The 13,667-nt window shown below is 45.1% G+C and overlaps 1 protein-coding gene across 6 annotated transcripts in view; it reads right to left on the reverse strand.

Moving 5' to 3' along the window:
* The window catches only part of LOC140197677 (adhesion G protein-coupled receptor L3-like), a 587,218-nt gene that overhangs the window by 107,034 nt on the left and 466,517 nt on the right, over positions 1–13,667 (reverse strand). For all 6 annotated transcript variants that reach the window (XM_072257981.1, XM_072257983.1, XM_072257978.1 and 3 more), the window contains 2 exons: positions 3,895–4,017; positions 1,244–1,449 (listed from right to left, as the gene is read on the reverse strand). In XM_072257981.1, coding sequence (XP_072114082.1) covers positions 1,244–1,449; positions 3,895–4,017 — 329 coding nt within the window. The remainder of the gene's footprint in view (positions 1–1,243; positions 1,450–3,894; positions 4,018–13,667) is intronic.

The raw sequence follows: 13,667 nt of genomic DNA on the forward strand, positions 1-13,667 counted from the left end.
CATCTAGAACATGCCTTCTTCTGATCAGGGCAGAGATACAGGAGCCTGAAGACCCACAATCAACAAGTCAGTAACATCTCAGTCTCCTCTGCCATATTTCTGAGTGGTCCATCAACACTACCTCAATATTACTTTTTTTTTGCACTATTAATATTGTAACTTATAGTCATTTTATGTCCTTGCACTGTGTGGCTACAGAAAAACAATAAACTTCATGTCATATAAGGCAGTGATTTTAAAGAAAACCTAACTCTGTTTCCAATCCACAATTTTATAAACTTCTATCAGGTTTTCCTTAGTCTCCACAGCTCCAGAGAAAACAACACTCATTTGTCCATGTAGCACATGCTCTGTAATCCAGGCAGCATCCTGGTAATATTCCTTGGAATATTCCAAAAGGGTCAAATCATTAAACTTAATGACTAAATGAATTACCTTCAAGCTGAAAAGAAAACGCTGCCAAATATGATAAAAATGACACGATTTCACTGGGAAAGACAAATTTTAAGCAACACTAATTGATCTGAAGAACTTAGATAAAAACAACTTTCAAGCACATAGACATATGGACAATTCAACACAGACATATGGACAATTCAGAACCCAGGTTCTAAGCATTTCTAATGCTGAGTCCTGATGAAGGGTCACAGCCCGAAGCGTCAACTATTTATTCATTTCCATAAATGTTGTCTGACCTGCTGAGTTCCTCCAGCATTTTGTGTGTGTAATTCAGAACCCTGTTTGAACACCTATTGTTCCTTTGCAACAATACAGACATGGCCTGACATCTGGTCAACTCTCTGCAGGGACCCTAATCACAACTTCCCTTAACCAATGATGTGGATTCCTGTATAGTCAAGAAAACCTCTCAAGTGGTTGACAGCACAAGAAGACGAGGTCAGATTTTTAGATATTTTCAATAGCTTTAAATAATTCTACCAAATAAGCAAGGCACAACAGATCCTCATCTACCCTGTTGCTCTACCTCACGTTGCATTCCTCGTCCATGACAGACAATGGATAATGAATTGAAGTCAAACTGATACAAGGTGGAAGTAACAATATTTACTGACAACGTTCTGTCTTTCAGTAAAATTGCTGGTTATTCAAACAGTGTGCAAAATGATCTGCTGCTGGTTGACTGGTTTAAACTGCAGTCTGGGTCTTGAGTGTAGGAAGATACTGACTCAGACAGGAGAGGAAGATATCCACAAACAATGAGTTAATTTGTACACACACTCACATCAATGTGTTTTAAGGTGAAAATGACAGGTGCCGCCAAATAGATCCGATTGCTTTCCTTGTTTATTGCTGCAGAGATGACCTGAGAATTGACTATAACCGTGTGATTGGTTGACATCGCTTCACTTCCTTGTTTGAAGCTGGCATTCTCTGTAGAAAGGTAACTTCCCAGATTATTGTAGAGGACGAAAACCAATCTTATTTCACCTGCAATAAGGAGATAATCTATTGGTTACTGATGTTTGAACAGAATGGGAAGTGTAGTAATTATACAAAGGCAGATGCTCTTAACTCTATCCTTCACAGTTATTCTATTATAGTCACTGCAGTATTTCTTCTTTCACTAATCCAGATTGCACCATTCTGCTGCTTTGTACCTTGATGCTTTTATTGTCGCATCTGTATTCATCATTACATTTACTCTATGATCTTCATGCAAACAAGGAATTTCATTGCACCCTGGGGTACGTATATGACGACAAACAATCAGATCCAGATACAGACAGAATAATAGTAAAATGAAAACTGAAAATACTGGAAACACTCAGCAGGTCAGGCAGCATCTGTGGAGGGAGAAACAGAGGTGGCAGAGAAGCAGAGAACTTGCCATTAACCCAAAATCTTAACTGTCTTCCTGACCTGCTGATTATTTACAGCACTATTGTTTCTACTTCAGATTTCAAGAATCTTCACTTTGTCTGCCTTTGAAAGGTTTTCTGAAAGACTAGATAGAGGCAGGGTGGCTTGATCCTTCAAATACTTAAGTTTCAGGAACACTAAAATTTTCTCTAAAGTCAATTTTTAATAAGTTGCATATTAGTGCTACGTTAATTGAAACTGCATAATAGAAAGCTTGGTAAAGTCAACCCCGTGAAATACACTCAAAAGCATCCATCAGCCAGAATGACAAAAGTGATTTCACCACGTACGTAATTGACACTCGTGTGAGCAAGACTGATACAATATTTGTCCTCGGCCACATGCACTTATTATTTTCAAGGACAACATATCAGCAGCCATCCTTTGAGTGCCACAGGATAATTTTAGCATTAATTAAAACTGCCTAATTGCAATCCTTCAGTTCACTGAAAAAAAAACACTAAACAAAAACAATGGGAGGCCATGTCATCCTTGGCATTTCTGATATTCCATTTGACAACTTGTGGAAATTTTAAAAAAGTAGCTCCAACTGTGAAAGGGGCTTAGAAATCAAACCCTAATTTGAAGCACCTGCATATAGATTTTATTTCTATTTGGAAATAGTCCATTACATTTTTAAAAACATAATTCTAGGTGTATATTCTTGGTTAGCGCCAAGGCGGATAGAGAAGTTATACATTTTCTTTGGGATGTATCTACATCTTCAGCCTGTTGGAAGGTTTCCTGCTTCTTGTAAATCCATCTGATTTTCATTCCACTAAAATTACTGGAATAAAACTGTAGGTTCTGTAACAGCCAAACAATCTCCTACAGCAACATAATGAAAACAAAGATCTGTACCAGGCTTCATGTTTATTGCGAAAATAATTCAATGAAAATTAACCACAAAAAAGCTATTAAGATCTTATTAAAGACCAATTATGAGAAGCCTGTTGTTTTGTTCAGGGTACTGATAGAATAAATGAGTGCTTCGCTGTCAGCCTTGTGAATCTGATACTGGACAGCACTGCAAAATAAATGAGCAGCAAATAGTGTCTAAGGTAATCTTGACATATCAGAGAGCTCCAATGAGATCACACAAAATGCTGCAGGTAATTCAAAGGGAAATATTCCAATAAACTGAAATTGCTGTTTTTAATATGATCACTTTACAAACTTTAATTATAAAGTGAAGAAAATGCATTAATAAATTAGCTGCACAACATATTAGATGAGCAATGTACTGCTTTTGCAAATCTGATAGAATTTCATAACATCATTTTTCAACAAATAAATAACTTTTTATAATTAATCCAGGGCTGTTGGAGGCAATGGTTCCACATTAAATTATTATTATTATTATTATTATTGTGAATATTTTTTAAAATCCTTGTTTTCCTCTGATGTTGGACTCAACAAGTCCTGAATTAAATTATTAAAATTCATCCACACCCTTCACAGCTTGCTTCAGAGAATGTACCTAAGGAAAGGCATCTCACTGCAAAGCAAGCCATGGGTTTGATGCCATAAATTAAATCATCACTGGTGCAAAAGCCCAATGCAAGGCTAAGACATGGAATCTCTTGGTGACACCTGGAATAGGAACGTCGTTCTGCTTCTAACACGATTCTTTACACCCTGCCCTACTCTCAGTTAGCTTGGTGACTGGCTGCAATGATGAGGACCCTGCTCACTCAAAAAGAGTCATGGGGTCCTCAAGAGATACTGCAGGAAACATGCCCTTTTGCACACTATGTATGCCTTCTCCTATCCTGTTTTAATCCCACTTCTTTTCTGTTATTCCCACAATTTTATCAGTTTCTCCCACAATAGACTACTCAGATACCACACAAATTCATAACTGAACCGGGATTTCTGTGACTGAGAGGCAACAGTTCTACCAGCTACACCACTGTGCTGCAAATGTGTTACATTTTTCCACTGCCATTCAGTCCCACTTTGGCACATGAAGAAACTCCAACCCTGACTGTCATGCTCCAAGCTGAGACTTACCATTGCGGCCATTCTTTTTCAGAGTACTTGCAGAAAGCTGGATGGAATTCCCATTTAGTCCATTTTGTGGAAATTGTAAATCTTCTAATGATCCATCGGTGCTCAATCGGGCAACCTCCAACACTGAATTCCCAACAGAGCACAAAACATGAGATTAGTTGATCAGTCTTGAAGGAGACAAGTGTTTTCCACATCAATCACACAATCATGTATTTGCCTAATCTTGTCATCAAGAGGGGTCAGAAACATCTCAGTGAAAGGAGCACGTATTATATGTCATAAAACAGAATGATCATTTGATCCGATCGATCCATGCCAGCATTCATGGTTTGCTACACTTCCTCCATACTTCCTTAGCCAATTCTATCAGCATAACCCACTAATCTCTTCTACCTAATCTCATTTCCTGCTCATACATCTGGACTGTTCACCTCAAATCTGATCTATGCAGTGGGTGGTTAGGTCCTGTGCTGCCACAGGGTAATCATGGAAGCGGATTCAATTTTAGTGTTCAAATAGCAGCTGGGTAAATATCTGAGAGGAAAGCATTTTCAAGGCTACAGGGAGATGGCATAGGACTAAATGGATTGCAGCTAAATGGGGTTAGTATGAACTCACTGGGCTGAATCCTTCTTCTCATGCCGTGATTCATTAATATAGTGGAAGATGAGAGATTCAAGTCTTTCAGTCTTGTCACTTTCAAACCTGTCACTCTGCTCATGTGTGGTGTAATTTCAAAAACTGGCTAACATGATTTTCTTCTAGTTGATCATAGTTGTCATTGCCTAAGGGATATAGGGCAGTATAACCACAGGGAGCCTGCAGAAAACACTTTTATAAATTGCTTGCAATGAGAATGCAAGGCAATGTAAATGTTTCTACTAACGTAACTGAACAAATCTATTGAAAAGTCTTTTATCGATAAATGCAATGATCCAGAGCTGCTGCCATCAAGCAAGCGAACCACACTTGCTACAACAAGTACCATCCCAACACAGATCTCCCAATATCAACTTGAAAACATTGTTGCTCTGATCATAGAATGATGCAGGTTCTTGCATGAGGGAATGCATCAAATGTGTGGGTCAGGACACATTCTGACAGCACACAAAGCCATGCTTCAAGCTTTGCTGGCTGTCATATTGAAAACTACTCTGAATGTTTCTTAAGGTCCTTGACACTCAGAAAGATATAAAAAACTATTGGAATTCAAGGGAACAATAAAATTATTTAAAATGATTAAGAAGTTAAATAATTTAAAATTCTTAAATATTCAGAAATGGAAAAAATGGAATAAATCTACTTGGTGCAGATTCAAGGGACAAATTACTCAGTTTAATATGTTAAGTACAAGCCTCATTACTTTTAAAGATTGAGTCACTGGTCAAACTTTTCTGCAACTCTAACAATTCAGGTAAATCCACATAAATGTCTCTAATAAATATATGATTGTATTCTTTGACTATTGATTAAATAGATGATCAGATTCTTTATCAGAACTGTTAACTATATTTCTCTCTCCTCAGGTGTTTCCTGATCTAAGTATCACCAGCGTTCTCCCATTTTATTTCAGATTTCTAACATCAAAAGGAGACTGCAAATGCGAGAACCTGGAGCAAAAAAAAACTAACTGCCAGAGGAATTCATTGGGTTGAGCAACATCTCTGGTGGTAGAGAAATAGCCCCTTCATGTTCGTTTCATTGTCATTCAACCACACACATGAATACAGCTGAATGAAATAGCATTTCTCCAGGGCCAACGTGTGAAAGACAGTACCAACAGCACACAGTGTATATGTATAGTTATGATAGCAGAGAAAAAAAACACAGTTATGAAAAAAAATACAGTTCAAGCCCCTGAGTGTCATGGCTGATGGTGCACAGAAGCTGTCCTGGTCCAGCTTGTCTTTCGCCAAGCAAACACTGGAAGGCAGCACTGGGGGGTGGGGGGGGTGGGCAGCGAACTGCCCCCAACTCAATATGGATTCCAGTGCCAACAGAGGCCCCTGCCCTCTCCCACACCACCTCCTGAATCCCCTATCCAGGGCAGCTGCATCAGGTGACACCGTGACATGAAAGCCTGGTCCACTCAACAGTTAAGGCAAAGCGGCTCGCCTGCCATCGGTCTCACCAATGAACCAGTGAACCAGACTTGCAGTATTCTACAGTTCAAATGTCCAACAGGGTCTTGCAATCACAATAGAAACTCCCAAGACATTCATTTGCACTCGCAAGCATGAGGAAAACTGCAGATGCTGGAATTTCAAGCAACACGCATAAAAGTTGCTGGTGAACGCAGCAGGCCAGGCATCAGCTCTAGGAAGAGGTACAGTCGATGTTTCGGGCCGAGACCCTTCGTCAGGACTAACTGAAAGAAGAGGTAGTAAGAGATTTGTAAGTGGGAGGGGGAGGGGGAGATCCAAAATGACAGGAGAAGACAGGAAGGGGAGGGATGGAGCCAAGAGCTGGACAGGTGATTGGCAAAAGGGATATGAGAGGATCATGGGGCAGGAGGCCAAGGGAGAAAGAAAAGGGGGAGGGGGAAGCCCAGAGGATGGGCAAGGGGTATAGTGAGAGGGACAGAGGGAGAAAAAGGAGAGAGAGAAAAAGAATGTGTGTACATAAATAAATAACAGATGGGGTACAAGGGGGAGGTGGGGCATTAGCGGAAGCTTGATAAGTCAATGTTCACGCCATCAGGTTGGAGGCTACCCAGATGGAATATAAGGTGTTGTTCCTCCAACCTGAGTGTGGCTTCACCTTTACAGTAGAGGAGGCTGTGGATAGACATATCAGAATGGAAATGGGATGTGGAATTAAAATGTGTGGCCACTGGGAGATCCTGCTTTCTCTGGCGGACAGAGCGTAGGTGTTCTGCAAAATGATCTCTCAGTCTGCATTGGATCTCACCAATATATAGAAGGCCGCATCGGGAGCACCGCACGCAGTATATCACCCCAGCTGACTCACAGGTGAAGTGTCACCTCACCTGGAAGGACTGTTTGGGGCCCTGAATGGTAGTGAAGGAGGAAGTGTAAGGGCATGTGTAGTACTTGTTCCGCTTACAAGGATAAGTGCCAGGAGGGAGATCAGTGGGGAGGGATGCGGGGGGGGGTGGACACGAATGGACAAGGGAGTTACGTAGGGAGCAATCCCTGCGGAAAGCAGAGGGGTGGGAGGGAAAGTTGTGCTTAGTGATGGGATCCCGTTGGAGGTGGTGGAAGTTACAGAGAATTATATGTTGGACTGGAGGCTGGTGGGGTGGTAGGTGAGGACAAGGGGAACCCTATTTCTAGTGGAGTGGCAGGAGGACGGAGTGAGAGCAGATGTGCGTGAAATGGGGGAGATGCGTTTGAGAGCAGAGTTCATGGTGGAGGAAGGGAAGCCCCTTTCTTTAAAAAAAGGAGGACAACTCCTTCGTCAATGAAAAGCCTCATCCTGAGAGCAGATGCAGCAGAGACGGAGGAATTGCGAGAAGTGGATGGCATTTTTGCAAGAGACAGGGTGAGAAGAGGAATAGTCTAGATAGCTGTGAGAGTCAGTAGGCGGCAGTAGGCATCAGTAGATAAGCTGTCTCCAGAGACAGAGACAGAAAGATCTAGGAAGGGGAGGGAGGTGTCGGAAATGGACCGGGTAAACTTGACAGCAGGGTGAAAGTTGGAGGCAAAGTTAATGAAGTCAACGAGCTCAGCATGCATGCAGGAAGCAGCACCAATGCAGTCGTCGATGTAGCGAAGGAATAGTGGGGGACCAATACCAGAATAGGTACGGAACATAGATTGTTCCACAAAGCCAACAAAAAGGCAGGCATAGCTGGGACCCGTACGGGTGCCCATGGCTACACCTTTAGTTTGGAGGAAGTGGGAAGAGCCAAAGGAGAAATTATTAACAGTAAGGACAAACTTGACTAGACGGAGCAGAGTGGTGGTAGAGGGGAACTGGTTAGGTCTGGAATCCAAAAAGAAGCAGACAGCTTTGAGACCTTCCTGATGGGGGATGGATGTATATAGGGACTGGACATTCATGGTGAAAATAAAGCGGTGGGGGCCAGGGAACTTAAAATCATCGAAAAGTTTCAGAGCATGAGAAGTGTCACGAATATAGGTAGGAAGGGATTGAACAAGGGGGGATAAAACCGTGTCGAGGTATGCAGAAACGAGTTCGGTGTGGCAGGAGCAAGCTGAGACAATAGGTCTGCCAGGACAGGCAGGTTTGTGGATCTTGGGTAGGAGGTAGAAACGGGAAGTGCAGGGTGTGGGAACTATAAGGTTGGTAGCAGTGGACGGGAGATCCCCTGAGCGGATAAAGTCGGTGATGGTGTGGGAGACAATGGTCTGATGCTCCTTAGTGGGGTCATGATCGAGGGGTAAATAAGAGGAGGTATCCGCGAGTTGTCGCCGTGCCTCGGCAAGGTAGAGGTCAGTGTGCCAGATCATTTGTACTGTTTGTTAGACTGCGCACCACCTCCGCACAACAATAGTACGCAACAGGTGAAGGGAACAGGACGGCATGCAGTAGGACCAGCTCCATTGCTATCGGACAACTCATTAATGGGATAGACCTGCAGCATTAGATGTTCTGAATATTCACCAGTGTCTTTCAATGAAAGAAATTAGGTAAAGGACAAACAATTTCACCTTTGGTTGAACTCGGAGAAGCCACTGTCGTCATGTGCACCATCTTACCAAAACGGTCCACTGAACAACTCCAATGCTGCTTGAGCCTTTGAGTTGTTCCAGAAGTCTGTTCTGACTTTAGTTAGTTAAAGAAATTGCCAGAAATGGAAAGCTGTAGCTCTGAGAAAAGATTGGATAAGTTGGAATTATTTTCTTTGGAGGAGGGAAGGCTGAGGGGAGACAATGAAGGTGTGCAAAACACAGCAGCATTTTCAACAAAAATGGTGCAGCCCCCTGGCCACCCTCAGGGTCGCTCGGCTCGCTGTCGTCTAGGGAAACAGCCTCGGCCCCGCCAAACTGGGTAATAGTTTGTTTGGATGCTGTGTGAGGTACCCCACCCCGCCCAAATAACAGACAATACACCAGATACGATTAAATGATTTACAGTTTATAGATATTACTGGAACTATATAATTAAAAGAGAATAAAATATAAAAGGAAAATAAAAGGCGCCACACTTATCAAAGTTCAATCTCTTCGTGCACAAAAACCGTTGGAGCTCAAGGACCTTCTCCTTCACCCTGTGACCCCTCGGACCACCTCGACCGGCCGCCTGGGACCAACAGCGGTGGTCGACCAGACGCTCCACACGAGTCCGTCTCCGTCTCCTCGCCGAACGTCCCGCTCGGGGTCCGACCCCGTTGGAGGACTCACAGCACCTGGTCCATCCTCTGTCTCGCTCTCCCGCCTTCTGCCCCAAAACCCCGCGCATACAATATCTTCAAATACACCAAAACCATAACAACTATCCCAATTGGTTAATAGCACCCTCTTATCACCCTCTAAACCACAATAAGCTGCTAGCGCAAACTTTCTCAGCGTTTAAGCACAACAAAGCCGCATTCCCCAGATTAACATAACAAAAACGCCATTTTAATTAGCCTCCGCAGTAACATAAAAATCGAAACCCCCTTACACTCTCCCCCCACCAAATAAAGTCATGTCCTCATGACTTCTAAATAACTCGCCACCCAGTCCTACAGACACACAACACACACATACACAGATACACACAGTGACAGTGCTCCCCAAACAGTGGACCTTACTCCCGTCCCACGGGCGCTAAATAGGCCAACCTATCTGGGAGCTTCTTAACCCTCTGAGACCTCCGTACCCCCTCACCTAAACCCACAAGGCTCAGACACTACTAGGGATACCTCGGGCCTGCTTGCCAACTCCTCTCTCACTCAGGCCACCACTACAGCTCGGAGCCCCCTGTCCCGTGGTCGGGGCCCCACCTCTCCTCCTTCCTGATCCTGCCGTAACTCAGACTGCCCACAGCTAGCCCTCCCCACTACACCTGACTCAGTGGGAGAAGGGCCAAAGGTCTCTTCCTCAATCACGGGGAAGTTAGCGAAAGACAGCATGTACCACATGTGCAGCACATCTTCCTTCGAATCTGTATCCTCCCTCATTCCTTCCATCGGTAGCTGCTGTTTGAGTTTCTCCAAACTGAAACATTTAGCTGGGGCTACCCCTACAGCCTCCTGCAGTCGAGACATCAGCTTCTTCGGGGACTCCTTCAACTCTCGCCACAGCCTCAGCAGATCTGACTCAGGGTTCCTGGCCATCTCAAACTGGGACGCAGTTACCCCACCAGCTTCTTCCACCCTGACCTGAAAAGCAGCAGTTAAAGGATGTTCAGCCTCCGGTTGTTTCTTCCTGAGGACATCTTCCAGGTCAACTTTCAGTTTTTCCACTTCATTTAAACTCGCGATAGTCATCTTCAGGTTCCTTTCAAGCGTCCGCCTCCCTTTTCCAAGATCTGTCCTCCATTTCTTTACCTCCTCGGGAGTGTAGTCAAATTCCCCTCCCTGGGCTCTCGGTTTTCTGTTGACCTTAGTCAGAACACTTCCTTGATCTTCCCCAACTTGTAAATCTTCCAATCTGTTCTGAATGGACGTCTTGAGTTTCTGCTGATCCCTTCGAAGGTGGGTCATTGTTTCTTCTCGCTGGATTAATTCATCAGTATATGACCGCAGTGCGGTGCAAATCCCCTCTCTTCCCTGTGTCTCATTCAGATTGACGACCTGGGTTTCCATCCCCCGGTCCACCACCGTCTGTCCCAACACCAGGAAGTTCAACTGGTATGTCGGGTCATTTTCCTCACATTGCACCAAACTCCTCCGGCCAAAAACTCCTCCACATTTGACACTTCGCTTCGGTCGCCCGGGCTCAGCCACTCGCCTCACCTCATAGTCCCCCCAGGCGAATCCAAGCTCTAGGCAGTCATCCACATACGTCAAAACTCCACACACCTTCACTTCCCCCATGGTTTTCCTCATGTCCCGCGGGAAGGATGCAGGGGCTCCGGATATGCCCTTGGGCATTTTTTCGGATCGGAAGAATCCTAGGGAACTAGTAATGGCCATCTTCGGCTCAACAGCCGCACTCCTCAGGATCTGGCAACATCCACCCCTCAGATGCAGCACATTAAACCACGTCGCATCATCCACACACACGCTGCCTTCATCTTCCACGCCGCCAGGGTCCAGTTGCCGCGACCTCTCTCTCACTGAGGTGTCTTCAGTGGTCAACTCCCCTCCCTCGTGGTGGTTCGGAGCATCTACTAAGAGGGTCTCACCCTCAGCTACTTTCCCCAAGCCGTACCACCGCTGGGTCTCGTTTAAATTCGGTACTGGCTCAAGGCTGCTACACACGTCCTCAGAAGCAACTCGACACGCTGGGTGCCCAGAAAATGCCTCCATGAACTCCAGGGTCATTAACCAATCATCGTCTTCTGGATAATTACCGGCACTGGTACCCAAAGTCTCCGGTGCCCTTGTGGTTGTCAAGGATAAATGCTTCAGACACCGGTTGTAAAACGAACTGTACAACAACTTGATCTGTGCGCCAGGGTCGAGGATAGGTTTAGCATCGCTTCCCTCTATCCATAACGACACCCTGGGGCGTGGCCCCTCTAAGCCTTCAGGAATAGGGTCTTTTCCTTGCGGAAGTTCAGTGGTACATTGCTAGGAACGTGCTTCCCCAGAGACCGCAGGCCGTACCCCGACTGGGCCTCCACTAAGTTTCCCGACACCTCTCTGATCAGCTGAACAACTGATCCCCTGAAATGATCCCCCTGGCACTACAAGCAATTTAGCCGCCTCCTCGCCAGAGAAGACACACTGAAAACTTTCCCCCCTCTTTCAAATAACTGACAGCTGTCACTCCGGTGTAAGTGAACCTGACAGCTCTAACACCGTCACCAGCCCGCCTACTCAAACTTTCAACCAATCCCTGTCGCTCTCCCTCAACCAAGCACTGCCACTCATCTAACAACTGAGAGATCCGCTCCGCCCACGTCTCACATGTCTCCGCCCCTCCTGGGGTGGACACTATCCCCAGCGCCAGGCGGAGCCTGCCAGAGCTAGAACATTTATTCGCAGACTCTACCTCCAAATCAGACCACTCTTTCCTCTCTCTCCCAACTTCATGGACAGCCCCGAGTGCCACCTCTAACTCGTCAATGCTAGTCTGAACTCGAACAAAGACCGCACCCACAACGCATACAGCAATCAACAGCAAATAACCCACAGAGACACACATTACAGATTTAAACAGGGCACCCACACAGCATACCAACAGACTCAAGCATCCCGGACAAAGCCCCCACAATGTAGCCCCCTGGCCACCCTCAGGGTCGCTCGGCTCACTGTCGTCTAGGGAAACAGCCTCGGCCCCGCCAAACTGGGTAATTCGTTTGTGTGGATGCTGTGTGAGGTACCCCACCCCGCCCAAATAACAGACATTACACCAGATGCAATTAAATGATTTACAGTTTATAGATATTACTGGAACTATATAATTAAAAGAGAATAAAATATAAAAGGAAAATAAAAGGCGCCACACTTATCAAAGTTCAATCTCTTCGTGCACAAAAACCGTTGGAGCTCAAGGACCTTCTTCTTCACCCTGTGACCCCCTCGGACCACCTCGACCGGCCGCCTGGGACCAACAACGGTGGTCGACCAGACGCTCCACACGAGTCTGTCTCCGTCTCCTCGCCGAACGTCCCGCTCGGGGTCCGACCCCGTTAGCGGACTCACAGCACCTGGTCCATCCTCTGTCTCGCTCTCCCGCCTTCTGCCCCAAAACCCCGCGCATTCAGTATCTTCAAATACACCAAAACCATAACAACTATCCCAATTGGTTAATAGCACCCTCTTATCACCCTCTAAACCACAATAAACTGCTAGCGCAAACTTTCTCAGCGTTAAAGCACAACAAAGCCGCATTCCCCAGATTAACATAACAAAAACGCCATTTTAATTAGCCTCCGCAGTAACATAAAAATCGAAACCCCCTTACAATGGGAAGCACTTAGTTCCTTCTGCAGAAGGATACAAAAGGGGGAATCAAGCGGCATGAGAGAGGAGGGAATGTTCTAACTGAGAGAGAAATGAGAATGTGGAGCTCACCACCTGAATGAGTGGTGGAGGCAGAAACCCTCATCACATTAAAACTTAGAACATTTGAGATCCATCAGCCAGTCCTCATTGCAGTATCAGAATTGGAGGGAATTCATCTCAGTGTTTTTACTTCAGAGGATCTGTCCTGGGCCCAGCACACGAGCAATTATGAAGAAAGTACAGCAGCGCTTCTATTTCCTTAGGAGTTTTCAAAGATTCAGCATAACTTTTAAAACTTAGATGTATGGTGGACAGTATACTGACCGGCTGCAATGCAGCTTGGTATGGAAACACCAATGTCCTTGACAGAAAATCCTGCAAAAAGTAGTGGATATGGCCCAGTCCATCACGGGTAAGGCCTTCTCCATCACTGAGCATATCTACATGGAGCATTGTGGCAGGAAAGCAGCATCCATCATCAGGGACCCCCACCACCCAGGTTATGTTCTCTTCTTGCTGCTGCCATCAAGAGGAAGATACAGGAGCCTCAGGACTCACACCAGGTTCCAGAACATTATTACCCCTCTATCATCAGGCTCTTGAACCAGAGGGGATAGTTTCACTCAACTTCGCTTGCCCCATCACTGAAATGTCCCCAGGATGTATGGACTCACTTTCAAAAACTCTTCCTCTTATGTTCCCAATATTTATTGTTTATTTGTTTATTATCATTTTTTGTGTTTGC

The sequence above is a fragment of the Mobula birostris genome, chromosome 5 (assembly GCF_030028105.1).
Source record: "Mobula birostris isolate sMobBir1 chromosome 5, sMobBir1.hap1, whole genome shotgun sequence".
Taxonomy (NCBI): Eukaryota; Metazoa; Chordata; class Chondrichthyes; order Myliobatiformes; family Myliobatidae; genus Mobula; species Mobula birostris.